This window comes from Mustela nivalis (assembly GCF_964662115.1).
Source record: "Mustela nivalis genome assembly, chromosome: 9".
Lineage (NCBI taxonomy): Eukaryota > Metazoa > Chordata > Mammalia > Carnivora > Mustelidae > Mustela > Mustela nivalis.
In genome coordinates, this window is record NC_139028.1 from 92129874 (window position 1) to 92156432 (window position 26559).

Below are 26559 nucleotides of genomic sequence, written 5' to 3' on the forward strand. Positions count from 1 at the left end.
CCAACTCCAGACAGGGGACTATGCAGGGGGCTGGGTGTGGAGCCCGGGCCCTCCAGCCTCACTCCTCCCCCGTTCCATACTTGAGTTGCCGGGGCTCACAGTCCAGTCCGGGCAGCAGTAGTCGGGCGGCCTGCCGGATGTCACCACTGTCCACGGTGAGGCTGCGGCGGTGCTCTGCGTAGGTGATAGCCACACGCATCCACTCCATCAGGGGTGGCAGCAGCATGAAGGGCCTGTGAAGCAGGAGAGAGAGAGAGAGGGTCAGGCAGGTAGGGGGCGCCCTCCAGCACGCATGCTCTGAGCATAGCTACAGCGGCTGCTCACCCCTAAGCTTCAGGCAGTGAGGTGTGGGAGGCTTGCTCCTTGCCCACAGAGAGACCCCAATTTGTCCCCTTCCATAGACACTGTCATGGGTCAGGAGAAATTCCCATCATGGGCCACGAGCAGAACCTAAGGGCCTTAGGTGACCCATGAAAGGAATGGCTTGCCAGCCTGTCAAATGGGGGACTCCTGAATTCAGACAGGGGTCTCCCTCTGCAGGGGAGACTGCCTCCTGGGTAGTGGGGGGTGTGCGGAGGAAAGAGACTCACAGACGCTGGCTCCCACCCCAGCTTTGCTCCAAGCAGCTGTGCCCCATCACCACAGACCAACACAGCCTGAGCCTGCTCTCGGCATCTGTGAGATGGGCTGTCGTGAAGCTGTGTGTCCTGACATATGGGGCATAGTTAACAGTCACCCCCCCCTTCCTCAGCCTGCACCTGGGCTGAGGTGGGCCTTACGTCCCTTCCTGTGCCTCAGCATGCCACTCCCTGTCCCAGGAGAGCATAGCACTAAACTCAGGGCCACAGTGACATGGGTGGGGGAGGTGGAAGCAGGGAGAGATTTCTGCTGGGGAAGGCCTCTGAGTTGCCAACTCTAGGGAGCACCACTCACAAGGTTGTCCATGTGTCACCAGGGGGCGCCATTCACATGGCCTGTGACTAGTGCCCCCTAGCACTGAGCAATACAGCGGGCACAGCTGCTCAGGGCTAGCCCTCTCCCTGCCCAGCCCTCCCGTCCCCATCCTGCCGGATCTGGGTTATTGCTGGGGAGGCAGGGTCCGCTCCCTGTCCAGAGGGGCTTTCTTCCTGTCCTCTATCCGTTCTGGCCAAGTCTCCCATGGCGAAGACCATCTTGGGAGACCACCTCACAGTCCAACCCATCTCAGTGCCTGTGGGCGGCCCTGACGGCCAAATGACTCAATGGACAACCAGCCTGCTCTGCCCAGAACTTTCCTTGCCTGGTCACAAGGATGAGGCAGCCCTGGCACCCTGCCCCTTGTGGCTGTTCTCTTCAAGGACAGCCCGAGTCTGCCTCCAATTCCTGTGTGTGCTTCCCGCCCTTCTGATGCCTGCCACTCCTCCACACCCCACTCCCTGGGACGACCTGGGCTCCGGGAGCACTAGGTGTCTGCTGTCACCCGCCATCTTGCCCCTAGACTCACAGAGAGGTGCTGTGACCAGGAAAAGGATCTCTATTCTCTTTCTTCAGCCACTAAGTCAGTCAACAGGAATCCACAAGAGACCCTCAGACCACTGGTCTCAGATTTCCAAACACTCAGGAAATCGTCAGAACTTTTAAGGGCTTCTCTCCTTGAGGGAAAAGATGCTTTTTATTTATTTTTAAGCAAAATAAGCAGATGTGATCTTGAAGGTGGTTCATTTGGAAGTTATTTTGATGTTCTGGGCCCATCATTTCAGAAAACCTATCCGGGTCTGCGTGTACCACTCGGAGTGATGAATTGTCACGAGTGGGGGAAGCCCAGCTGCTCTTGGCCTTCAAGAGACCTGAGGTCTAGTGCCCTGGACCTCACCCGACCCATCTCCAGTTCTGGATCCTTCAGCAGGACATACCAGACCACCACACGCCCGTGGTTCTCAAGCTTCCCCTGCCCTTCATTCCTCCTGTAGAGAATGAACCTACTCTCATCTCTGCCCATCCAGATCCTGTTTATTCTTCAAGGCTCAGTTCCAATACTTTCTCTTTCCAGAAGCCCTCCTGATCCTCTCTCCCTGAAGAAAATAATCTCTTTCCGTTCCAAGATCCCTTTGAACTTGCTCTTCCTGCAATAAACGTGTCTCATCTTCCTGAATAGACCCACTGTGCCTCAGGACAAGGACGATGGCCTGCTCATGTCTGTGTACTCCCAAGTATGCCCGGCACAGGGACTAAACAGAATAGGTCCCCAATAAACATTGGCCCAATGACTAAAAGTAAGGCTGAGCGTCAGGAACTTGTTATGGTGTATCTAAGCTTTCACCTCTGGACCAGCTCCTGGTTCTGCCCAGAAAAGAATGGCATATAATTTCCAAGGGCATAGTGCTGACTTGCTAAAGTGGGGAAGCCAGGAATCCATGGGGGGAGCGTATAGAATATAGGAAGTTCACGAGCCATTTGTGAACTCCTCCTGTTTATAGAACTTTGATTATAAATACCCATTTGAATTCTCCCCAAATAGTCTTGGATTTTCCAATTCTGACATTGCAATGCTAGAAGGCAAGCTCAGACACATATTTCTATATATATATCAGTCCTTCTGATCCAAGGGGAAGGCTTTATCTAAACCACCAGCATTGGGACTGAAGTGTAAATGAAAAGCTAGTTCATGGATTTGCCAGCCACTCTTCCCTGTTGTGGCCGACAGCCAAGACCAAGTGCCAAGTATGGACACTGAAGCTCTAAGCAGCATCTCCCAGCTGCACTCGGGGAAATCCAAGAGGGAACTTGGGGAATCACCAAGTCTAATCAGATGCTGTCGTGATTCATCACGCTCTGGGCCTCTGAGAGTTCAGTACATGAAAAAATACGGTGTTGGTAACCTTGGTGGGCAAGTACTGGGGATTGGCTCGTTCAGTTTCCATAATCCCATCTTTGTTGGAGACATAAACCATTGAAAACTACATTTCCCAGACTCCTTTGAAGCTGGGGTTCTGGAGGCAAATCAGGTTTCGCCATTAAGATCCAGCTGCATGAGGTCTGGTGAACAGGTGTGAGGCCGAGCCCATGTTTGTGCCCCCTTTGCCAGTTTCATGAGACACGAGGTCTAGTTCTTCTTTTCTTACAGACCCTTCCAGTGTCCATTTTCCACCTGGCTGAGTGCTTCAGAAAGCAAAGACAAAGACTTCTTTCGGCTTTAGTCCGGAATTGCATTTTTAGGGACTATCTCAGAGGGAGCGGCCCTGGCGGGAGGAGTCTTGTAGCCTCCTGGGAGGCTGGGCCTTGAACCTGCTCCTTGAGCTCTTCCAATGATTCTGTTGGCATCTGATTCCCTGCATTAAATCGCTTCTTGCTTAAAAGACCTAGAGTGGCTTCTGTTTCCTGAATTGAATGCTGACTAGATATTCTCAACATACAGAAATCCTCCAGGGTTAAAAGGGTCCCTCTGCCTCTGGGGTAGTGGCTGGTGTCCTCCTGTCAGGGCCAGCCCCCACACTGACGTCTGAAGACCTTTCCCCCTGGCCTACCCAGTCCCCTGTGGTCCATGGGAAGATAAAATGACAAGCAATTCATAGACTTTCTCAGTAACATCCTTCCCTTGGCCTGTGGGTTCCAGGCTACTACTTCCTTTCTGGTAATTTCATCTTGCCCACTGGACATGCTGAGAAGCTGGCCTGTATTCCTGGACATTCTGGAAAATCCCCATAAAAACTCCCATCTGGACCGGCTGTGGCTACATCCTACCCTCAGGGTGAGAGGGCCCCAGAGGGGCAAGGCTGGGAATATTGGCATCTGCATTGTCCCCAGGGTAGCCTGCTTTGTCCCCTCCCAACGAAAAAGTCGGTTTCTCTCTTCTTGCCATTTCTCTAGGCTGAGGTTGGCCACAAGCCTTTTGCTTCCAGGGCAGGTGTCCGCTGTGCCAGAGGGGGAGGAGGCATAGCTGAAGGTACCCCCTTTGGTTGGCCCCTCTGTCGCCAAGACACCCCTTGCTGGGTCCAATATCTCTGAATAGAGGTTCTGGAGTGTTCTGGTCTCAGGATCCCCTTCATACTCTTACAAATTATTGAGGCTGCCTAAGAGATTTTGTTTAAGTGTGTTATTTTATGGCTATTATTGAATCAGAATTCAGACAGAAAATGTTAGGGGTGCCTGGGTGGCTCAGTCGGTTAACCGTGTGCCTTCAGCTCAGGTCATGGTCCCTGGGTCCTGGACAGAGACCTGAGTTGGGCTCAACCCTGCTCATCGGGGAGCCTCCTTCTTCTGCTTCTGCCACTTCCCTGGGTGCTCTCTCAAATAAATAAAATCTTAAAAAAAAAAAACAAAAAAAAAAAACAAAACAAAAACCAAAATATTCGAACGTGAATGCGCCAGTTCGCATCTCCCAGCAATATCCCAGTATCAGCTTTCGTTGATATCGTCATCACTTGTAACAGAGCCTCTGGAGAAGCTCCCCGGGACACATGGAGAAGAGGAGAGGAAGAAGGCAAATAGCTCTTCATTCTTATGAAAATAATGTTGACGCTGTAGATTCCTGAAAGTCTTCAGGACCCCAAGGGTCCCCAGAACACACTTTGAGAATCACCACCTCAAGACAAGGCTATACTTGGGCAGAGTGTGTGGCTCGGGTTCTGCCTCTGGCGGCACACGGCCTGGCCAGTTCTAGAATACTCTATGACTTGCATGCGCCTTCTCAGTCCAGGAAACTGAGGCTCCTACCCCACTTCCCTGCAGCACCCTCACTGCAAGGAAGCCCAGGTTCCTGAAAGCTGGCGAAAGGGCGCTACAACTTGGGACAGATCATTAAACTCTTTGGGCCTGTTTTTCTCTTAAAGAGGCAACTTCTAGGTATTTCCATGGCGAGAACCTCTTTTGCTGGTATTCCGTTGACTCCACGTGACAATGGCCATATGTGTACTCCGCGGTGATCCAGGCTGTGGGCTCAGGTGGGAGCCTTCTGGGTTGGGATCCAGCATCACTAGCAATAAATTCAACTGTGATCGTGTGCCTCCTCAGCCTCAGTCGTCCCATCAGCCAAATCAGTATAAATAACAGGACGACCTCACGAGAAGTATGTATGGAAGAGCTTAGCCCAGCATTTGGCACACGGCAAGTTCTCAATAAAAGTGAACTATTATTACTATGTTAGTGTCTGTTGATAGAGAAAACACATAGCAGCAAAATAGGCTACAGGAATCTGATCCTATCAAATGCCTCAACTCTAGCTCTTCAAGTGGGGTCGACTCCCCGTTCCTGGGTCCTCCAGCAAGTATAAACACGTAAAGATTGCAAAAGCCTGCCAGCGAACTGCCCATCACCCACTCCATCTCAAGTCATAAGACAGACAAAACAGATGCAACCACTGTGAGGGGTGGGATCTGGAAGCCATTTCTGGCAGTGCAGCCTCCCGGCCTTGGCGGTCTAGGATCGCACTCGGGGAAGGGACACAGCAAGGTACAGACTCACCGACACATGACATGGGGCAGGGGCAGGGTGGGTGGGCATGGAATGCTGGTTAGGAACCTACACCCCTGCCCGCCCCAATGCTGCTGAAACCATCACCCTCATGCACACCAGCACATCAGGGGGAGCTGCCTCTGTGACAAACCACGCCACTTAAAAAGGCCACCGACCGGCCGCACGTGTCTGTGTGTGAAAGACAGCGGCCACCACCACGAGGGACAGTCCGGGAGATGAGGCTTCCATGTGAAGAAGTGGGCATGGCCTGACTCTTTGCTAGGGGAGGGAATGGCAACCTCCTGGGGCCAAGTGCTTCGCCCAAGGTCACAGAGCCAGTTCAGCAGCACCACAGAGACCAGCCCCACGTGCCACATGACTCAGTTTCTCCTTGTGTCTCTAAGTTAATCATATACTTGAACCTGAGCTTATTAAGCCTAAGGCCCTTTGACAGGACAGGCCTGCAAAAACCACTTTTTCCCCCTTAAAAAAAAAAAAAAAAAAATGAACGAGAATAAGCTTCTTAAGGCCTTGGTTTTTAAGAGGTCCCTGCAGCCTGGGGGGGAAAAAAAAAACCCGGCCCCACTCAGCAAGCATATGATTTATTGGGATTACAGCCCTATAAGCAGTGTCTTAACAACATGGAACAGGAAACGACTTTAATTTCCAGCTCAAAGCAGGCTCTGTTCTTCTCGAGGTGGGCAGCGGCCTCGGGGAGAGAGGCAGCTTGGCAGAGGGGCACAGGCTTGTAACTGGAGGCTGTGTGCCCTAAGCCTGAGGCACGGGAAGGCCTGTGCCCCAAGCCTGAGGCATGGGAAGGCCTGTGCCCCTGTCTTCCCCCCCGCAGGCCTGTCCCCTCTGTGCCCACCCACGAGGAGCCGGGTGTGAGCTGCAGGCAGGCCCCGGCCGTGTCTACCAGCTGGGCAGGGCCTAGAGACCTGGCCTAAGCTCAGCCCTGGGAAAACCGGCCTGTGTTTTCTTCCCCACCAGCCTTGGCAGGGAGCGCAAAGGGCTCTGGGCGTGGGCCTGGCTCTGGGGGCGAGGAGGGTTTGGGGAGGTCTGTGCCTCCTTTGGCTTGCTCCCTAAGGAGATTGTCCCATTCCCCGGGAAGCTCAGCCCATCCTACCTGTGAGCATACTTAGTTTAGGAGAGGAACCTCACAGTGGCCAGCCAGACGGTCTCACACCCTCAGCCCTACATTCTCCCCCTGACTCTGCCCCGTCTTCGGATGGAGCCGCTGACAACAACAAAGGTTTTCTGTTGTTGCATTTCTTCCTGCTGCATCCCCCTTCTCCTAACCCCTGCTCCCATGCCGCTCCCCCCATGCTGTCTGGGTAGGGGCCAGAGAGTGGCAACTTCAGGAACTAGCAAAGAGGTCCAGCTTTGCCCAGTCGAATGACGACTCTGCAGGTAAAGACTCCTCTGGGAAGGTCAAGGTCAGCTCTACCATGACGGCTCTGAGGGCTTTCCCATTGGTTGTCCAAGATTCCTGAGAGTCATGTGACCTAAAACACCAAGGTGAACCATCCATGCTGAAAAAACCCCACTGTGTCCCTCTGAAGTCAGATGCGGCTCCCAGCACAAAGGAAGCAGTTCTAGTCCAGTTCACATCCTGGACTAATTAATTTTCGAGGATTGCTTGGTAAACCAGAATGGTTTGGCAGGGCTTGGAGTCGGAGCTGGGTAAGTACCTCCGCTGACCCCCAGGCCTGTCTTCTCCAGCAGCCACGGTGCCCCAGCACCTGGAGCTGACCCGTGGCAGGGTCTCCACGTGTGGTCAGAGGACTGCCGTCAGACAGAGCTCAGGGCTTGCTGTGGGGGAAATACTCTTTTCTTATTAAGACTCATCTGTTAGAGATTAGAGACCCAAAAAAAACCTCTGTTTGTCCAGATATATAGCTGGATACAAATTTAGACTATAATCAAGTCATCATTAGCTGTCAGCCATTTCTCTGCCTCTTTCCAGGGACTGCCAGTCAGGATGCCCGGGAGCCTACGAGTGGGCAGTGGAATGGGAGGTCAATCAGGTGACAACGGCGGCATCCTGGCTTGGCTCCCAAGGCATGGGGGGGAATAACAGAGAAACACTAACAGCTAAGATTTCTATAGCATGCAAAGCACCGGGCACTGTTTTAAGCCCCTCACACCTATTGACTCACTTAACACTCATAGAAATGTTACGAAACAGTTACTAGAATTATCCCCATTTCACACATGGGGAAACTGAAGGCCAGCGAGGTGGACCACCTTGCCCCAGAACACGCCCTTTGGTAGGTGGCAGAGCTGGGATGAGGTCCCGGGCTGTAGATACCAGCCCCTGGGCTCCCACACAGAGCATTCCGGTGTCGCTCAGCTTAGGAAATCGGCTCTGGTCGTCCATGTTCTGGACCCTTCCCCATCTCCCTCATCTTAGCGATGGGGAGTTTTAGGCACAAAAGCCATAGCTTTTGTCACCCAAACTGGCCCACTTCCAAGAGGAAAGCGGCGTGCTATTGCCAGTCACACTGGAGAGCAAACTCTCTCAGATAACCCAAAATATCTGGCCACCCTAGCTCCTGGGTGAGCTGCCGCCTGCCACCACCTCCTGCCCAACCTGAAACAGCTCTCCACTCTGCCCCCCAGCCCTGCGTAGCTCACCCTGTCTGTCATCGTCTTCGGTTCACCTGAGTGTTAGCTTAGCTGCTTTCTTCGGTTCACCTGAGTGTTAGCTTAGCTGCTTTCGCTTCTGACTACAATCCCCCCAAAGGCGGCACCTTTTGCTCACTGGTGTTCCCTTAGGTCCGCCAGTGTAGTAGCTCAGTCTCCAAATCTGTAACTGTGTGGCATGTTTCTCCCTCCTGGCAGCAAAGCCCTCCGGCTGCGACTGTGTTTTCAGGGCTCTGCTCTCCTTCCAGAACTCTCTGTGGAGCTCTGTGTGCTATGAACAAGGGCATCAGGCCTAACTCTACAGGCAAATGAGCTCGGAAAATGGGGACCAACTTCATCTTTCATTCTTGGAGGCTTGAGTTGGCTTGGGTATTGGAAAATGGCTGCCTTCAGTGAAGAAAATACTTCCCAGATAAAAAGACAACCGGGGTGCCTGGGTGGCTCAGTCATCAAGCATCTGCCTTCAGCTCAGGTCAAGATCCCAGGTCCAGAGATTGAGGCCCACGATGGGCTCCCTGCTCAGCAGGAAGCCTGCTTCTCCCCCTCTCTCTGCCTCCTCTCCCTGCTGTGCTTGCTTTCTCTCTAAAATAAATAAATAAAATCTTAAAAAAAAAAAAAAAAAAGACAACCATTTCACAGGAGAGTTTTCGACCCCAGAGCAGTGTCCTGGGGTGGGGCTCCATGGCCAGGGAGCCTTTTGGGGGTTTCAGGGTGGGGGGTGGGGGGTGGCCTGGGGCCCAGGGAGGACACTGGGGGAGGCTTCTCGGGGAGGGAAGCAGGAGATGTGCTTCTGCATGTGTCAGCGTGTCGCTGTGCCCCGGAGGAGGGGACAGAGCCATCGGTCTTCCCTAACTGGCTCTGCGTCCAGGGTGGCATCTCAGTGGGCGAGCCTGCACAACGGCCACCAGCTCACTGCCCTCTGTGGCCTCGCAGGGAGGTCTCTGCCGGCTTCAGGGAGCCTGGAGCTTTGGGGCCTGGGACTCTGGTGGGCGGTGGCTGCTGCCCAGGCCCCTGGCGGGGAGCGTGTGAAAGCAGGCCTCTCTCCACGATCCTGGAGTGTGGCTGACTTGGCCCGCCCGCCACACCTCACCTGCGAGAGACCCACCTTCTCCACCTCTGCTCTGTGTCTGGGACGGCTGATAAGAGACCACAGACTCTTTCACCGAATGGAAGCCAGACCCCACATGGGCCTCCAACCTGTTCACACCCACAGCTGGGGACCCTGCCACCTGCCATTGGGCCAGCCTTTGGAGGACACTGTGGCTTAGCTCTTCTGCGTCCTTATCTCTCAGACACCCAGGGCACGGAGGGGGAAAGGGCTTTCAGGTAGGGTCTCTGGACGGATTCAGCTGAGTATAATCATACAAAAGTTGCCTCCCCCTCCTCCACAGTCTAAGGCAAAAAAAAAGATGACCCATTCACATGGTCAGGTAGAGTTTCTAGAAACTTCTAAGAGGAAGTAGGGAGCTGGTTCTTGAGGCCAGGGGGTTAATTCCCGAGTGGTAACGAGGGGCTCTGACCCACGTAGTAAACAGCGGTGCACCCGAGGACTAGGAAAAGAGGGTGCTGGCTCCCAGGACTGACCTTGTTTTCTGCACCCACATCCCAACTGCAACTTGGAAAAAGACGCTGGCACTGGCTTCTGGGCAGTAAACCGCAAGGCTATGATTTGTTGAGGACCTACTATGTGCAGAGCAGGCAGAGGAGACTCTGCTCACATGACTCTATTTCTTTTCTTTTTTTTTTTTTTTTTAAGATTTTTAAATTTATTTATTTGACAGATAGATCACAAGTAGGCAGAGAGGCAGGCAGAGAGAGGAAGGGAAGCAGGCTCCCCGTTGAGCAGAGAGCCCAATGCGGGGCTCGATCCCAGGACCCTGGGATCATGACCTGAGGTGAAGGCAGAAGCCTTAACCCACTGAGCCACCCAGGCGCCCCACATGACTCTATTTCTAATATAGCCACCCGGCAGGGGAGGTACAATGATCAGTGTGCATTTTACAAATGTGGAGATGGAGACTGAGGCTTTGAGGGGTTGGGACACAGATCCAAGGTCACATAGCTAGCCACAGGCAATCTGTAAGCTTTAAAAGGTAAAACAAACAAACAAACAAAGATTCTGGGGTCCTTTGCAACACCAAATTACCACACACAAAATGTTCTGAGCCCAGCAGCTGGCTGACCCCAGGAAAAGCAGGCAGGGCAGACAAAAGGCGGGCCCCCATGGCTCACCTAGGCCCCCCAAACTCCAGCTTCTGCACCTGTGGCCTCATCAGCCCTGAAGTCAGCAGGGAACAGGAGGCTGGTTTGGGCCCTGGAGCCTCAGGGATATTCTCTAGACTTCTGAAGACACTGCTCCCCTCCCCAAATGTCCAATACAACAGCAGCCAAGTGGGGGCAAGTGCCAGGTGGCTGTCCTGTCTCAGGTGGTTGGTCCTGTGGGAGGAGGGGCTCTGTAGAGCTGTGTGGCAGGCACATAGGAGTGGGCCAGAGAGCAGCCCGGCCTTCCAGCAGACATCATCTGAGATGCTCTCCTGTCCCCTCAGTGCCTGGGACATCAGCAGCTCAGCCCTGGAAGCCACATTTAAGAAAACAAAGTCTGTTCCCTGCAGAGCAGGGACTTCCAGCACACCAAGGCTCTCTGGGATCCTGGCAATATTGTAGACAAAGGGGACTGTGGCTGCAGTGTTACAAAAACACTGCCAGTGAAGGAAGCCCCCAGGCCTGGGTGCCCAGCCTTTTTTCTGCAAGGACCTGTGGCCTCAACAATGGGGCAGGAAGTGAGATGCAACAGGCAGCCCCTGGGGGCTAGGATCCTGCCCGGTCTCCATCCCCCATTATCTGGCACTACCACTTCCTTTGTCTGCCCCCAATCCCTGGCTCATTCCTTGTCAGATGCTGGACAGACGCCCACAGTCAGGCTGGCTACCCTGAGCCAGTGAACTCCCGTCTGCCGAGGAAGAGGCCCCAAGTGGCAGAGAGCGGGCCACCTACGTCACACTGCATAGAGGCAGTGTCCCCTAGAGACCTGGCTCTCGGGATCCTGCCTCTTCTCTCCTGGGAGGCGGGAGGGGCACGGCAGCCCCGATGCTGCTGCTATTGTAATCAGGCCTCCCTGCCTGACCCCGATCTGCCTCTTCCTAGCTGTGACCTTGGCTGGCTCTCTGACCCTCTCCAGGCCTCGGTCTGCTCCTCTGTAAATGGGAACAGTAACAGCCTTCTCTGGGAGCTCTCCTGAAAATCTATCAGAGGGTGCTACATGTTAAGTGCTTTACAGACTGTGAAGCTTCGACTACATGTTCCTAGCCCGAGTGAGATACATCAGATCATCTCACTCCCCAGCTGAGACCTGGTAACCGCAGCTCATCTCGTGGGGGCACTGGACCCAACCAGCAAGCAAGGGGCCAGGGTACCCCAGTAACGCTGGAGAGGGTCTGACGCTGAGCCTGCTTGGTCTTTGAACCAATGGGTGGATAAAATCTAGTTTTGATTTTTTTTTAAAGATTTTATTTATTTGACAGAGGGAGAGGGAAAGACCACAAGTAGTCAGAGAGGCAGGCAGAGAGAGTGGGGGAAGCAGGATCCCCGCTGAATAGAGAGCCGGACGTGGGGCTCAATCCCAGGACCCTGAGACTGTGACCTGAGCTGCAGGCAGAGGCTTAACCCACTGAGCCACCCAGGTGCTCTTTTAAAGTTATTTTCAATCCTTGGGTGGTAGGTTTTGGTAAATCTAAAGTTTGTACACATCTCTGTGCAAAGCTGTCCTCACTTAGCCTTTGTGACATCTGGTCTACCTCATCTTCTCTCTGAGTCGCCTGGCTCCCTGGATTCTGCCTGGTTGACTTGAAGGAATTAAGGGCAGGGACTGAGGGTGTGCATATGAGAGAGGAAACATGCTTTTTTTAAAAAGATTTATCTAGTTTAGAGAGAGGGGGAGGGGAAGAGGGAGAATGTCCAGCAGAAGCCCCACTGGGTGTGGAGCCCGATGCAGGAGGACTCGATCTCATGACCCCGAGATCATGGCCTGAGCCGAAACTAAGAGTCGGCTGCCTAACTGAGTGAGCCACCCAGGGACCCTGAGAGAATATGCCTTCTGAGTGATTTTTTAAAATTCCCCATTGTTTCTGGGTTATTTATGCATTCAACGTGGTTTGGTTGTTTAAGCCTTCCCTAAGGTTGACGGAAACAGTAATTACACAGATAACGGGCTAGCGCGTCTGAAGAGCTGACTCTGTGCCTTTAAATGTGTGACCTCCCGTGACTGCCACAAGAGCCTCTGGAAGGAGATCCAGCCGTTTTCCAGTGAAAGCCAGAGCAATGAAACAAGCTGTCCCAAGTCGCCCGGCTCAAAACCGGCAGAGCAGAGACCCCATGCCACAGTCTTTCTGACACGAGTCCAACCTGCAGGCTCTACATCCTGCTTCGTTAACTGAACAGACTCGTTAATGGCCTACTGTGCGCCAGGGACTGTTGTCTGTGCTGGGCATGCAGTCAGAACAAAGCCCATCCACAGTCTATGGAGCTCACATTCTGGAGGGCGGGGAGCAGGGGGTGGACGAGTAAGCAGACAGATACGCAGCAGCCAGGCGTCCCCAGGCCCGGGAAGGTGCTCTGGAGGAAAGCAGCAGCGGATAAAATGATGGGGAAGGACCAGGCACGGCGGGCTGTAAACAAGCCCCTTCAGAGGTTACGGGAGGCTCCAGTCTTGGGGACGTGGGGAAACAAGTACTAATTCACCCAATCACTCTCCTGATTTCTTGGACTTCCACTTCGGGTAAGCAGATGGGAATTTAATGCACAGAAAGGGGGAGAGGAAAAGAGAGAAAAGAGCTTGATGTTGCAAATCTTCTTGAAATGGTATTTAAGGGAACCCTAAGTCAGTAGCATCAAGCCCCCACTGCCATCATCTCTATTATTTGATAAGAAAACACTTTCGCAAGCTGAGCAAAAGATTAACGAGCCTGCTTCTTCACACTGAGCGCACAGCCTATCCGTGGTGCTTCCTATTTATGTAAACTGCTCGGCAGAGGGGAGACGTTCCCCCTTCTGCATCTGGAATGGAACAAAGAGGAGCCTCTCCTCGCTTTATACCTCTCCTGTACTGGCAGTATTCCCCCAGGACTTGGGGTGTGCCCCTCGGAGGCAGAATCCGGAAGCAGAGGGGCTCTACTTTACACATGGGTAAACTGAGGCTCAGACAGGAAGCTGGACTTTCTCAGATCCCAGAGCCAGAGGGCAGTGGGGCAGGAGCTGGACTTGACCCGCAGACGCCTCTGAGGACGTGCCTCTCCCTGGGAGAGCTGCTCCAGCCCCACCTCGATGGAATTGCCTAGATCTGCCGTCACTGAGAACTTAAGAAAGCAAACACCAAATTCTCTCCACCAAATTCTTGTAATTTTAAAACATAGATCCAGCTGTGTCATGAAATGCACACTTTGAAACAACAAAGTCCTTCTGTGACTTTTGCTGCCCCTTGCCCCTTGGCCTGTCCCCATCTTCCTACAGCTGTCCTTGGACACCCAGTTAAAACCCCGGGGCTGCTCTGCGTTCCCTGACCCTGCCAGGCTCCTTGAGGTCCCCCTGAATATACAGTGAGGATGACAGAGGCTTCCGGGGGCCAGGAGCGGCTCTAAGCACTCTCGGTATATTAACTCGAAGCCTGTGATAACCCTGTTGAGAAGAGACCATGGCACAGAAGCTAAGTGACATGCCCGAAGCCCCCCGTTCATCAGCGGCAGAGCTGGGTCCCAACCCAGGCAGGCCGCGCAGCCTGAGGGCCGTCCTACACGGGGTCGGGCAACGGGCTGCCTCTTCCACTGTCTGCTGGGCTTTGCTCATTCTTTGTCTCCTGTCTTGTGCCAGCCTCCCACGTGACGCTGGAGATTCGGTCACGGAAGGCACCCTTCCAGATTCTCTCATATCCCTTCCCTGCTGATGGACAGAAGTACAGGGAGAACAGCGGGTTAATAAGCAAAGTGCCGAAGACGGTGTCTGCCACTTCGTGTGCGCTCTCTGAATGCTGGCTCTCGGCTCCGGGATCTGAGGAGTTTGCGAGGAGTCCTGTCACTAGTTGCATTAGTAGCAGGAGTAGTTAGGTTAGTAATACCAGTACTAGCAATAGCAGTAATGTATTAGTAGTGTGACTAATAGAGACCACTTGAGAACCGCATTTTAAGAAATGCCATTCGAGGTCAATGAAGACTCTGGGTGTCAAACACGTGTCTTCTCAACACGTTTCTGACTGTTACAATAATGAGGAAGGCGGCAGCTGCCATTTAATACATATTTTTTTTAATACGTATTTTTAATGAGCCAGCCACTAAGCTTAGTGTTTCAACAAATTATCTTGTTTACTGCTCGTGGCCATCGTACCTTTGCCATCTCCCCAGCGAGGAAACCGAGGCCCAGCACGATAAGCTGGCCGGCTGTACTGCTGGAAGGCAGCAGAGAGAACACCTCCCAGGGGACCCGAGAGGCTCCTGGAATCTATCTCCTCTTGGGTGGGGTCTGAAACCCCAGGGGTGGACTTTTAGGGGACTAAGGGCACCTTTGGTGGGTGGTGCCTTGGCTGGCTCCATCGCTTCCAAATTCTGCGCACATATTTGCTGGAAACTTCCTTGACTAGCTTGACACATGGAACGGAGCAGCCAAGAGCTGGGCCAGACACATGCCATCTTCCACCAGGATCCTACCGGAACGAGGGTTTCGTCCTTGAAGCAGACCCTAGAGCCTCAGTAGACCTAGCATTCTGGGAACTGTGTCCTCAGATGACTATCAAACCAGCACTTTGGGGCCCCTGGTGCTGTCTTGGGGGGCAGAACCACAGACCAGACTGCTCTAGGCCGGGGCGTTGGCGTACATCTTGGTAGGAAGGCCACTCTTCCTAGCATCAAGGCAAGCAGAGTCGGCAGGACTGCCCTGTGCCTTCTGCTCCCCTTGCTCTCAGAGGGGTCCGGGTGCTGAGTGCGGAAGGCTGGGCTGAGGGCAAAGAAGAGCCAGCCAATCCCGGGAAGCCCCATGCCAGAGGACAGGGCCAGGACCTACCAGGACACAACTGAGCCCTCTCCTTATCACAGTCCGGGCTCCTCCGCGGCTTCGTCCCGCCACCAGATTCCTTGTTGTCTACCACGCCGCTCCTGTCTGTCTCCACTAGGGACCACACTCTCCCCTGCCTTGCAGTCTCCGCATGCTGCGCCCTCTGCCCAGCACAAGTGATCACGTTAATGATCATAGTTGCTCCTATCTGGCATTTACTGTGTTCCAGGTACTGTTCTAGAATGTTAGGAATGTGAACTCATTTAGACCTTGCACCTTACAAGGGACTGTGAGGACTGCGTGTTGGTGGTCTGCAGAACCGAGCTTTGGAGGAACCTGCCCGCAAGGGCTCTACAGTCACTAAGCGGGAAGTCCGATCAGAAAGGCATGTGTTTGAAGAGCAGGGCCCTCCTCAGACAGGGCTCTGGCAGGCTGGACATCATGACACCAGATACTTCAGGCTCGGTCTCCCATCAGACTCTGGCTCGGCTCCCATGTTCCTCCTGGCTAAGCATCCTGGGCAGCAGCAGCCCCCAAGCCTTCGGAGTGTGCTTCCCTCCCCCAAGGGGCGCCAGGCAGGGCCGGGGAGAGGGAAGAGGCCAGGCTCCAGCAAACACGCCGGTCCATGGACAAGGGGCCTGCTGTCGTTCTTAGATTCCCAGCGAGTCCTCAAAGGCCTGGCATCCCTGCTGCGGCCGCCGTCAGATCACATACACCGGGAAATGCCACCTGCTGAGACCGGGCCCTCCAGCACCCGAGGTTTTGAAGCAGAAAATTGGTTTACCTTCCGTGTTATCTCAGCCCCCTCTGCCCCTCGAACTATCTGTCTCCTTTCCAGCAATCTGCTGGCAAGCTGGCAGACCTCCCGCCACTCCTGTATGTCCGCGCCACCTTCCTGCCTGCTTCCCAGACGCCTCGTCCCCACGAGGATGATGGCCACGGAGGCATCTCCACCCAGGACGCTCTTGCAGCGAGCTCGTCCCTCTGCCTCCAGGCACGACTAGCAAGGACCGCACTTAGCCAGATGGCTGTCCATTTTCCTCCAGACCTCGGGGGAAGGAGGCTCCCCCATCTCCATGGGCAACCCTGGATCTCTGACAGCAAGTTCTTTCACTTCTCAAGTGTGGGCTCAGGCGATGACATGCCCTGCAGGGCGGCAGCTGTGACCGCTCCTGTGTGTCAGACCCTGCCTCGTGTCTCACCAGCGCTGCGAGGCGGAGCTGCTAGCAGGAGAGGGGCCCCGGAAGGGTGCGGGGAGTCCCCGCAAGGGTGCAGGGAGTCCCCGCCTGTGAGGCTCTGCTGGGTGGCAAGGGACGGGTGCTGGGAACAGACAGGCAGGTAGGGGGCCAGGATGGCCCCGGGAGACCCACTCAGGTGCCTTGAGAGTTTGAGGACCAGGGCTAAGCATGTGGGCACGGCAGAGGGCGAGGGCTGTGAGGTTGGAGAGACCTGGTTCAAATCCCTGCCCGGCCACTTAGCAGCTGCCCCCTCCAGCCTCGAGCCCTCGTTGGTAAAACGGAGGTCATTCCAGCACCTACCCTGCTTATTCGTGGGGCACAGAAGAAACACAAGTAGGTGGAAAGGCCTTTTCGAAGGAAGAGCTGGCTACCTTCTGTGTGTTATCTCACCTCATCCTCCCCGCTTTCCAGGTGAGGCATCTGGAATGTGGAGGGGCCTGTGTGGGAGGTTGGACCAGAGTCAAGGCCTCACCCCAAAGCCTGGGCTCCAGTGCCCAACTGTCCCTCGCAAAGCCGCCCCCCTACCCACCGCGGCTCCTCCTGTTTCTGCCGCTCCCTCCTCCCAGCACCTCCCGCACCCCGAGCAGGAGGCTCCGGGGAGACGGCCCCTCCCGGGAGATACTAAAGCCCGGACCGAGCGGGGCCAAGGCAGCACGTGACTCAGTAGGGAGGCCATGAGGAACTTCACACAGAGGGAGGAACGCCTGTCCCAGCCTTTAGCAGCAGGAAAGGGGTCACAGAGTGCCCCGTGGGGAGGAGGAAGGGCCATTTCCTCCAAGCAGAAATCTCTGAGCAGAGACGTGAATGGCACCATCAATGTTACCGTGTGGCCAAACCCAAGCCACCACACTGGGCTCCTCAGCCCCTGTGAGCAATGCAGTGGAAGACCCCTATATCCCCGCAGACCTTGAAGACCACAGGCCCCGAGCCACCCAATCCCTGAACCAGAGGCCTCTGGGGCCCCATTCGGCCATCATACTGGAAAGCAGAGGTTCTGGATTCTGGCTGGGTGGACTTGGTCCCCTCACTCCTCATGTGGGACAGAGGCAGGAACTTCGAGAGTCAATAAAGTGGGGGTACAGGGGACGGAAAGAGACAGACAGCCCTCCCCAGACTCACAAAAGCAAAGCCCTGTTGCCCTAGAGCCAATTCTGGCCATTAGTGTGCACGGAGAGGAGGTTTCCCCAGAGCTCCGGCGAGGATGCCAGCATGGCGGTGCCATGAGGAGATGTGTGGCATTGCCTGCCATGGAACGAGAGCTTGGTGGCCCCAGGAAGGGGCAGCCAGGCTCGCTGGGGCCTGCCCCATCCAACGGAGTCCAAGCATGGCAGGATCCAAGCAGCCAGGAGCCGGGCCACCACACAGCTGTGAGGCTGTCTGCCAGCCTGGGTATTTTTAGGGTGTCCTCCTTTTCGTGCCCAAATCTGAAATGTCTGGATACTTTTTTCCTAATGGTGGTTCCAATTCCCCATGTATCTAATACTCATTTGAATGATTCATGGAAAAATGCCTTAGCTACCAATTCTTTTGTGCCACAGACAGTGTGGATTTTAAATAATGAGATATCTGCGCGCGCACACACACACACACACACACACACACACACGTATAGTAGCTGAGCTACTACAATTGCGTCCAGACAACAACCCAAGTCATGCAGAAACTCTGCGGCTGTGCGTTAGAGCACTGGGGGTGGGGAGTTCTCCCAGGAGGAAAGCCAGAGGGCAGCCACAGAGACAGCCAAGGGGCTCTGGGCGTCACGGCTGCAGAGGAGCCCCTCCCTGGCCTGCCCCATGGCCCCATGGCCAATGGCCATGGTCACCACCAGAGGGCCAAGAGGCCTAGGCCACAGCAGTGGACCCAAAGAAGGTTTGTCATCTTCTCCCAGCCACCTGTGCTTAGGTGACAGGGTGTCCTCTAGCCCCCTGGGGACCTCACCAAACAACCAGCGAGTCCTCCCCACCCCTCACATGTTTTCCTTGCCCTTTCTTCTTCCCAGCCCACTCTGGAAACCACAACAATTTCTGCACAAAGCAGAAACAGCTGCGACTTAGGGCCTCTGCTCCTGTTCCCCCTTCCTGCCGGGTGCTTCCTTCAGGAAGCCTCCACCCGCTGCCTTCTTGCTCGGGGTCAGGCCCGGAGTGACTTACCTGGGCCCTGCATTCACCCTCCATCCCCAAGACAGTGACGATCTAATAATGACGCTGGTCATAATCACAGCAGTGGTATCCTTTACTGGGAGCCTACTATGTGTGTGTCCCTGGGCCACCGCTGCTTCATGCCTCTTGTCACACACACAGTCGTTCGTGTATAGAGGTTGTGAGCAGAGCCTCTGTGGTCTTGGCAAGTCACCAAACCTCTCTCTGCCTCCACTTCTTCATCTGTCCACTGGGGCCGTGAAGCACATGTGTTTCCTGAGGGCATACTCAAGAGCACACAGCTGGCAAGCACTCAGCACGGTGCCCAGCACCTCCTAAGTGCTCGGGAAGTGTTGATTGTCACGATTCAACCCTTACAATGGCTTCAGTGCCACTGTTTACAGCAGAGGAGGCTGAAGCTCAGGGAGGCCTGAAACCTTGCACAAAGTTCTCAGGGTCCATTAGCGCTGTTCGTGCCCAGCCTGGGCCACTGCATTCTCAACCTGCAATGTTGGCGATAGGTCCACAGGATATCCCCTATTTCCACGATGGTGGTTTTGAACGAGCTGGGACGCATCACACCTTTGTTTTTTTGTGACTGTGGGGGCACCAGAGAAGTGGGCCTGGCTGCGGAGCAGGAGTGAGGACCACAAAGTTGATGAGATCCGACGCCTCTCCAAGGCAGCAGCCCAATGGGGTGGGGCTCCTTCCTCCTCCATGTGGCACAGAGCACTCCCCTGCCTGGGCAGTCTCCCTCTCTAGGGACTGCTGAGCAGGGGAATGCGTGCCGACTGTGCTTTCACGTTCAAGGGCAAGTCTTTCCCGGGACCTTTACGCACCCAACACTTGAGCCCCTGGACAGACCCTGCCAGGTAGCCATCTGGCCCACCAGGTGAGGATTATGCCAGCACATATGATGTTCTGGGTGAATCAGAAAAAAGCATCCTCTCCAGGAAGACAAATTTTACAAGCCAGCCCTGTGAGTAAGACTAGACAAGGCAACGAGACAAGGCAACCTGGTCTTCAGGCGGACATGACTCCGTGTTTGTCTCCCACTCGTGCCCCTCACTGGGTCCCCTTGTGCAGTGTAAAACCTTTACATCTGTGCTTCACAGCCCTGTTGCCAGCCAGGAAGAGAGAGCAGCAGGCCTGGGTCCTTCAACCACAAACTTACCAGAGGCATGATGCTCTCATCTGTGACTTGAATGGCTGGGGCAGGGCAAGCCTTAGGTCCCTTCCAACAGTGGGAACGTTGGCCTCACCCTGATCACAGGGCTGCCCTTGACGGGGGGTCTGTTCCCAGCCAGACACTGTCCTTAGTGCTTCTCCTCAAAGCTCTCACTCACCCACTAGCACCTTTCCAGGCAGCTGTGAATACCTGTGTTTATAAAGGGGTGCCTGAATGCCAGCAAGTCCAGGAAGAGAGTGTTAGAGCAGGAACATCCGAGACACAAGCCACAATCCATTCTGAGCCTCGACGACCCCAGGCTGCCCCCACCTGGGGGGAAGGGCATGACTGTAGGCCAGGGCCAGGCCCGTGTGGGCCACAGTCCACCCACGGAGCAGCCCCGGCAGGACCCTTACCGTTCGTTGTTCAGGGCCATCCTCGGGGGGTCCAGGTTGGGGTTCTCCATGGACTCCATCTGTGGACAGCGCAGGAAGTAGTAGAGCGTGTGGAGGGCGTCGGGGGACCAGGTGATGGGCTGGGGTGGCTGGCGGGCCTGGCGGGCGGGGCTGGAGCCGGGGCAGAGCGGCCGGCGGCCCTGCATGTGGTGCATGGCGCGGGATACCAGGTCACCTGCGGGGAGGGTGGCGGGGGTTGGGGGGAAAAAAGAAGTCTGAGGTCACCACCCCTATGCTTCCAAGTCTCCTCGTGGCTGCAGAGAAGCGGCTCCCCTGCAGTGGTGCCTAATTACTGTTTACCCCAGAGCCGGCAAGCGGAGGTGGGAACCGTCACCTAGACACGCAACAGCCATTTCGGTTTCCTTTCCCTGCCAGTCTCGCCCGAACTGCCGAGCCCCAGACTTGGCAGGGCCGGTCTGCTTCAGAACTTATGCTAATGTGGTTTCTCTTTCGACATCCTCCTCTCTCCACCACCCAGTGGGCCTTTCCCCAGCTCTTTGACAGAGGGAGTCCTGGCCTCTGACACGCAGCGCCCCCGGGTGCGGTGGCCCTCCCTCGTGCCATCCTGCACCAAGGCCAGGTGCTTCTGCTGGACAGGGCCCTCCATCTCCAATACATCAGGTTAGGTGACAGCGGCCACTGGCCCTGAGGGCTCACTGTGTGCCGAGTGTGCGGTTTCCCAGAAATGGGCTTCCATTCGATCCTTTTATAATAGTAACACTGGGGCCCAGTATTATCCCCATTTTACAGGTGAAGAAATGGAGGCTTATCTGGAAAACAAATCCTTAACTGACTCCCTGCATTTCCCCAGTCACAGGGAGGCCACGGTGCAAAGAGCTTAACCAGCCAAAGTCCTGTGCCTAGTAAATGGTAGGGTCTAGATCTGTAGCAGGCCTCTTTGACTCCAAAGTCCATGAACTGAACTGTGACCCAGGCCTGACCCACTAACGTCTGTGGGGTCCTCGGGTCCCCATATCCTGCACGGGGTTAGTGCCCAAGTCAAGTCTTTTGAATATCCTAGTGGCCTGGGACAGGAAACGTCCCGTCATTGTGTGAGGCCACAATGCTGAGACAGGATGGGCCGCACAGCCCCCTGCACCTGCGCGCCCCTGCCCCCTTCCATTCTCCTTGGGCCTGAGAACTGACGGGGGCCTTGACCGGGGGACCAGCTCCCCCCCAACGTGTGGCAGTTCCTTAGAGATGGCCCCTTCCAGAGAAAGCTTCTGGACAAGGCTGGCCCTAAGTCGAGAGAAACAGGCAGGTTTTCCTCTGATGAAGATCATTCGGGGAGTGGCAGAACCAGCTCATTTATTCAATTAACCTTTGTGATTTGGCCTCCGTGAGTCTGGTTCTCTGCTCCACAGAGTCCCCAGCACCCTGCACGGGGTCTGCTGCCTGACGGGCGCCCCTCAGACATTTACAAAATCAAGAAATCTCCTCACACAATCATTTCACTTTAAAATACAGCTTCTGGGGGCACCTGGGTGATTCAGTGGGTTAAGCCTCTGCCTTCAGCTCAGGTCATGATCCCAGGGTCCTGGGATTGAGCCCCACATCGGGCTCTCTGCTCAGCAGAGAACCTGCCTCTCTGCCTACTTGTGATCTCTGTCTGTCAAATAAATAAATAAAATCTTAAAATAAAATAAAATACAGCTTCTGGTGGGGCTCAACTTGAGTTCATTAGCGGCCAGGTTCTCCTAGGAGAGCCTCAGCGACAGTGTCTGGCTTCCAAGCAGGGAAAATGACACCCCTGGAACTGGAGATCTCCACTGGGAAAGAGACCTCCACACCTCCCTCCCCTTCCTCTCTCCACACCTGACTCTGCTCGTCCCTGAGATTGTAGCCCAGCTGGGGGGTACCTCATGACTTACGGACACCTGGCTCCCATCCCCAAGACTGATTTAATTGGTCTGGGGAGGACCCGGGCATCCTCTTTTATAGATGTTCCTGCGGTGAATCTCGTGTCCAGTGAGGTTATCGACTCGCCAGGTTAAGGGACGAGAGCCCAGATTCCAGAGTCAGACACGCCTGGCTTCCAGTCAGGGCTCTGCTATTTCCAGTGAGGGGCCTTACAGAAGTTTCTCATCAGTGCCTCCCTTTCCTCATCTGTACAATGAGATCTACCTATCTAACCTCAGAATCGTGAGGATTCAAATAAATAATAAATGTGAGGCACTTAACATCATGCTTGGCACAGAGTACTTGTACCGATGAATTACACATTATCATTGCTGTCCTAGGACTATTACTCCTCTATCCTCCAGGCCGCCTGCCGCAGGGCTCTCCCTTCCAGGGTTCTTTTCCACGCAGTCAAGCCTTACCCCACATTTCCCACCACAGGCAGGACGGGAGGAGTCTGAGCCCGGAGATGCCAGGTCCCACCCCGCCCTCGGGCTCCCGGGTGGCAGAAACTGCTGTGGACAATCGCCAGGCCGACCCGCCCCCTAGCAGCTAGTTGTGCGGCTAAGTTGGCTGCCACCAGCTGAAACCTGGCTTCCATTTCTCCAGGTCAAAATGGCATAACTTTTGGCAGCATCACAGGACCACAAGGAGGAGAAGTGAGAGAGTCCCCGATAGCATCATCAAAGAGAGACCTTGTGGCAACACTTCAAAGGCTTGACAAGGTAGAAGCCATTATCGTTAATTATGTTTATGATCGTTTTATTGTTCTTGGTGTAGAACCCTTTTGGCAGCACATTTCAGCCAGAATCAAGGAATAAATGGAAGGGACCCTGAAGCATTCCCTGAAAGGAAGCCGGGTACAGAGAGAGGCCTTCCAAAGATTTGGGCCAGGGAAGGGGGGGTGGGTACCACAAAGGAGGCAGAATGGCCGCTGGAGAGGCAAGTCCCCAGCCTCTCGGCTCCGAGCTCTGGGTCCAACTGCGTGCCGTTGGTCTCTCAGATCAAGAAGCAGATGCCCGCAGACAACTATGAGGAGGCACCGAAAACTCACACTGCTCGGCAGCCCCCCTTACGGCCAAAGCCAACCCCTCGCCCTAGGTGTTCTCCCCAGGGGAGACCTTCCTCCCTGCTTCCTCATATCTTCTAGGCTCGAGAGATGGGAAAAATAGACTAGATCTCATCTAATCTCCACAGCCTCCCCGTGGGGGAAATATTTCCATTTTACAAACAAGGAAACAGGCTCGGAGAAGTTAAAGGACTTGTCCCGGCTGTACTAGTAAGTTAACCAGTCGGGACTCAGCCCGGGGACCCTGAATCCCAAACGTACACTCTGGGTCATGGCTCCGTGAGTGTGTGGTCTGGGCCCTGGGACAGGGCTGCAAACTGTTTGTTACTGTTTGTCGCGGGGTCACAGCAAGCTAATTTTAGAAACTGAGAGCGACCTTTAGAAGAGTCTTATGGCGATTTGACAGAGTGATCTTTTGTCTCATCATTTTTAAAAAACTGGCTTGTGTGTTGTGTCTTTGGTTTCATGTTTCCTGACATATGTTTTCTGTTCTATTTTTACAAAGGTTTCAGTCTGCAACAGGGTCATAGCACAGAATCCGGGCCCGTCACCCCAGCTGCCTGGCGATGCCGTGGCCCGGACTGGTCTGCACTCTTGCTTTCGTGCACGTGGGCGCCTAGAGCCGCTCCAGAAATGTCCTCGTACTTGAGAATCCGCTGATCCTAAGCGGGATGAAATCTAAGCCTGAAGCCCAGAAACGCCCACAAGGCACGGGAAAGTAAGCTGGCGCTGCTGGCTGATCAGGAGAGCCCCGGGGAGAGGCACCGTGGGCTTCTCATCTGTCCAACCCTCATTATGAGCCATCAAATAAAAACAGCAGGCAAGAGTCTGCAAGGTGACTCTGCCTTTAAGATGAGGCCTCTGCCGTCTGGCTCCCTTTACAAAGAAATGCTTAGTCTTGTTTATCTCATATTCCCTCCCATTTACCTTTGCACGGGGAGAAAGGAAGAGGGAAAAATACAAGTGCCTACATTCTCTGTGCAGCTGGGCCCGAGACAAGAGAGAAACTTCCAGGCAGGCCGGTCCTGGCTGGGTGCAGGGAGTTAATGCATGTTAAACCCACAGTAAACTTTTCGGTACGAGGAGCTCAGTGCCAAGTATCAGTGGCCTCATTAAGGTCTTTAGTCTCAGAGAGAAAATCTCCACTACCTGCCTCCACCTCTGTCTCCTCCCTCTCTCACTGTGGGTTAGCAAAAACCCTGGTTTCAGGGTGGGGAGGTGGGGCAACGTGGCTTGTGACCAGCCTCTTTGGTTGCCTGTGAAAAGATGCGAGAGAGGAATGCTTCTTCCCTTTGCCCCAAGGATCCACTGGGCCGGGATGTGGACTCACCCTCGGTGGGTTTTAGGAGGCAAACACTGGACAATACAGAACTCATTTCTTTACACACACACAGCATCAGGTACATTCTAATCATGGGAATATAATACAGCAGGAATAAAACAGAAAGTCTAGTCTCATGAAGCTGACATTCTAGTCAAGGGAGAGAGATGAAAGACCATTTACAAGTGAATCCATGATACATTTTAAATGGTGACTGTCCTTTGAATGAACTAAAGTTGTAAGGAGGGAGACTGAGGAATGAGAATGGGGGACTCATCTACACAGGGGATGCTCAGGGAAGGCCTAATAAGGTATCATTTGGGCAGAGGCTTGAAGAACATGAGATGAAGGACCAACATAGTTGGGTATGTGGAGGAAATGGTCACAGGCCGAGGGGAAAGCCAGTGCAAAGGCCCTGGGGGGGAGGATCCTGGCCAGGACGCCAGGGTGGTGGGAGCACAGTCCATAAGAGAGGCGGAGTAGGCGATGAAGCCAAATCATATACTGGATTTGGGGGGGACATGGTGAGAATTGGGGATTTCAATGAGTGAGCTGGGAAGCCATGGGAGGGTGGAGGGGACACTGAGCAGATGAGTGACTCAATGTAATTTGTGTTGACATGGCCCTAGATTGGGCTGAGTTGATAGAAGTGGAGGTGGCCAAAGGGGCAAACTAAAACTTGGGATGTTTTTAGAAGGTAGAACCAATAGGGGCTGAACGATGACCAGCCCTTCCCTTGAGGAAAGTTTCTGAATGGCTCTCCCTTTGCCTGGTTGTACACTATCCTGGGCACAGAGGCCGCCATGGTAAAAGGCAAAGGACCAGGCTCCAATCCTGATGTCAGCTATTAGAGATGCTGGTGTCTGGGCTGCTGGCCATATCTAGGAAGTTCACAGCCCCAGGCTAGTAGAAGAGTGGCCACTTGAGCCAGACATACCTAAGCCCACTTCCTACAGGGTGCTGGGGCAGCCGTGCACTAGCCCTGACTTCTGTGATGCCCCCAGGAGACCGGGCTGGAAGTCCTGCCTTCTCATCCAGCCCTAGGATGAAGCTGCTCTGTGATCTTGAACCAGGCACTTTCTTTCCTGCTCTGGGAAGGGGGAGGAAGGGGGAGGGGAAGAAGGATGGAGGGAAGGTGCTGTGTCCTGAAGAAGCAAAGTGGCTGCCATTCGCCATGCAGAAAGCTCCAGGACATCACAGACATGCGGAAGGGCTTGAGCAGAGTGACACTGCACCTGTTTCCATACCACGAGTTCCGACCCCTGTGTAGTGTCCCCGCCCACCACTGGCCAGTCTCACCGGGCTGCCAGGCAGAACTAAGGAGGAGGAGTATGCGGTCTGATTTCTTAAACAACTGGGACAATGAGCAAGAGATCGGGAGATGCATGCACGCAATTCCCTGCCTAGCACTTTCCTTTAAGAGAAGCAGCTGCCAAACAGGAATGACCCAGTCTGAGGGGTTTCCAGCTGTGTTCCGCAGGGCCTGAGGTCCCAGGGGAGGCCCAGGTGGCCCTGCCATGGCTGTAGCACCGCAGCACAACTAACGTCAGCCAGAAGAGCTCTGCTTTGATCTCTCGTTTTCTACACTGAGATTTCCAGGGGTGCTTTAAGAACAAGTAGCAGGTGTAACTGCAGAGTGCAGAGCGCGGCGGGCCGGGTGGGGGAAATGAATGAATGACTCGGGTTGGCTATAGCATGCTGACCTGCATGACGATGCAAGCTCCCCCTGACCGTTGCCCTGCAGGAAGGGGGCGCAGACGCACTGGGGCGTCTGAGGGCCAGACTTATGTCCATGCTTATGGGCCACCCATTTGCAACCTCTGGCCTAGAAGGACCTGGCTTTCAGAGGCAGCATGAAGGAGGAGGAGGAGGCCGGAATCCAGAAGGGGAGCTCTTCCCTGACTTCCCCCTTAGAGCCAGCTAGACCAGGATGCACCGCACTTACTCAGCTCTGAGATGCTCCCCACGCAGGTGGCCAGGAGGGACTGCTCCAGCGTCCGGAGCTCCAGCTGCGCGTAGGCATCGGCTCGCTCGTCGTGGCCCAGGGACCCACCGTTGTAAGGACTGAAGTACGCGGGGAGGGAGAGGACACCTGTGTGGAAATGGGTAGACAGGTAAGTTCAGGAGGGAAGCAAGGGCCCACAGGCCCAGCCCTGCAGC

General features: G+C 54.6%; 1 protein-coding gene across 2 annotated transcripts in view; it reads right to left on the reverse strand.

The window, feature by feature from the left end:
* ABTB2 (ankyrin repeat and BTB domain containing 2) overlaps nt 1-26559 on the reverse strand; it is a 174632-nt gene that overhangs the window by 19930 nt on the left and 128143 nt on the right. The window contains exons 2-4 of one of the 2 annotated variants that reach the window (XM_082748908.1): nt 26345-26491; nt 20072-20285; nt 81-233 (exon numbers count right to left, since the gene is read on the reverse strand). In XM_082748908.1, the coding sequence (XP_082605034.1) occupies nt 81-233; nt 20072-20285; nt 26345-26491 (514 nt within the window). The remainder of the gene's footprint in view (nt 1-80; nt 234-20071; nt 20286-26344; nt 26492-26559) is intronic. The other variant, XM_082748909.1, reaches the window with a different exon arrangement.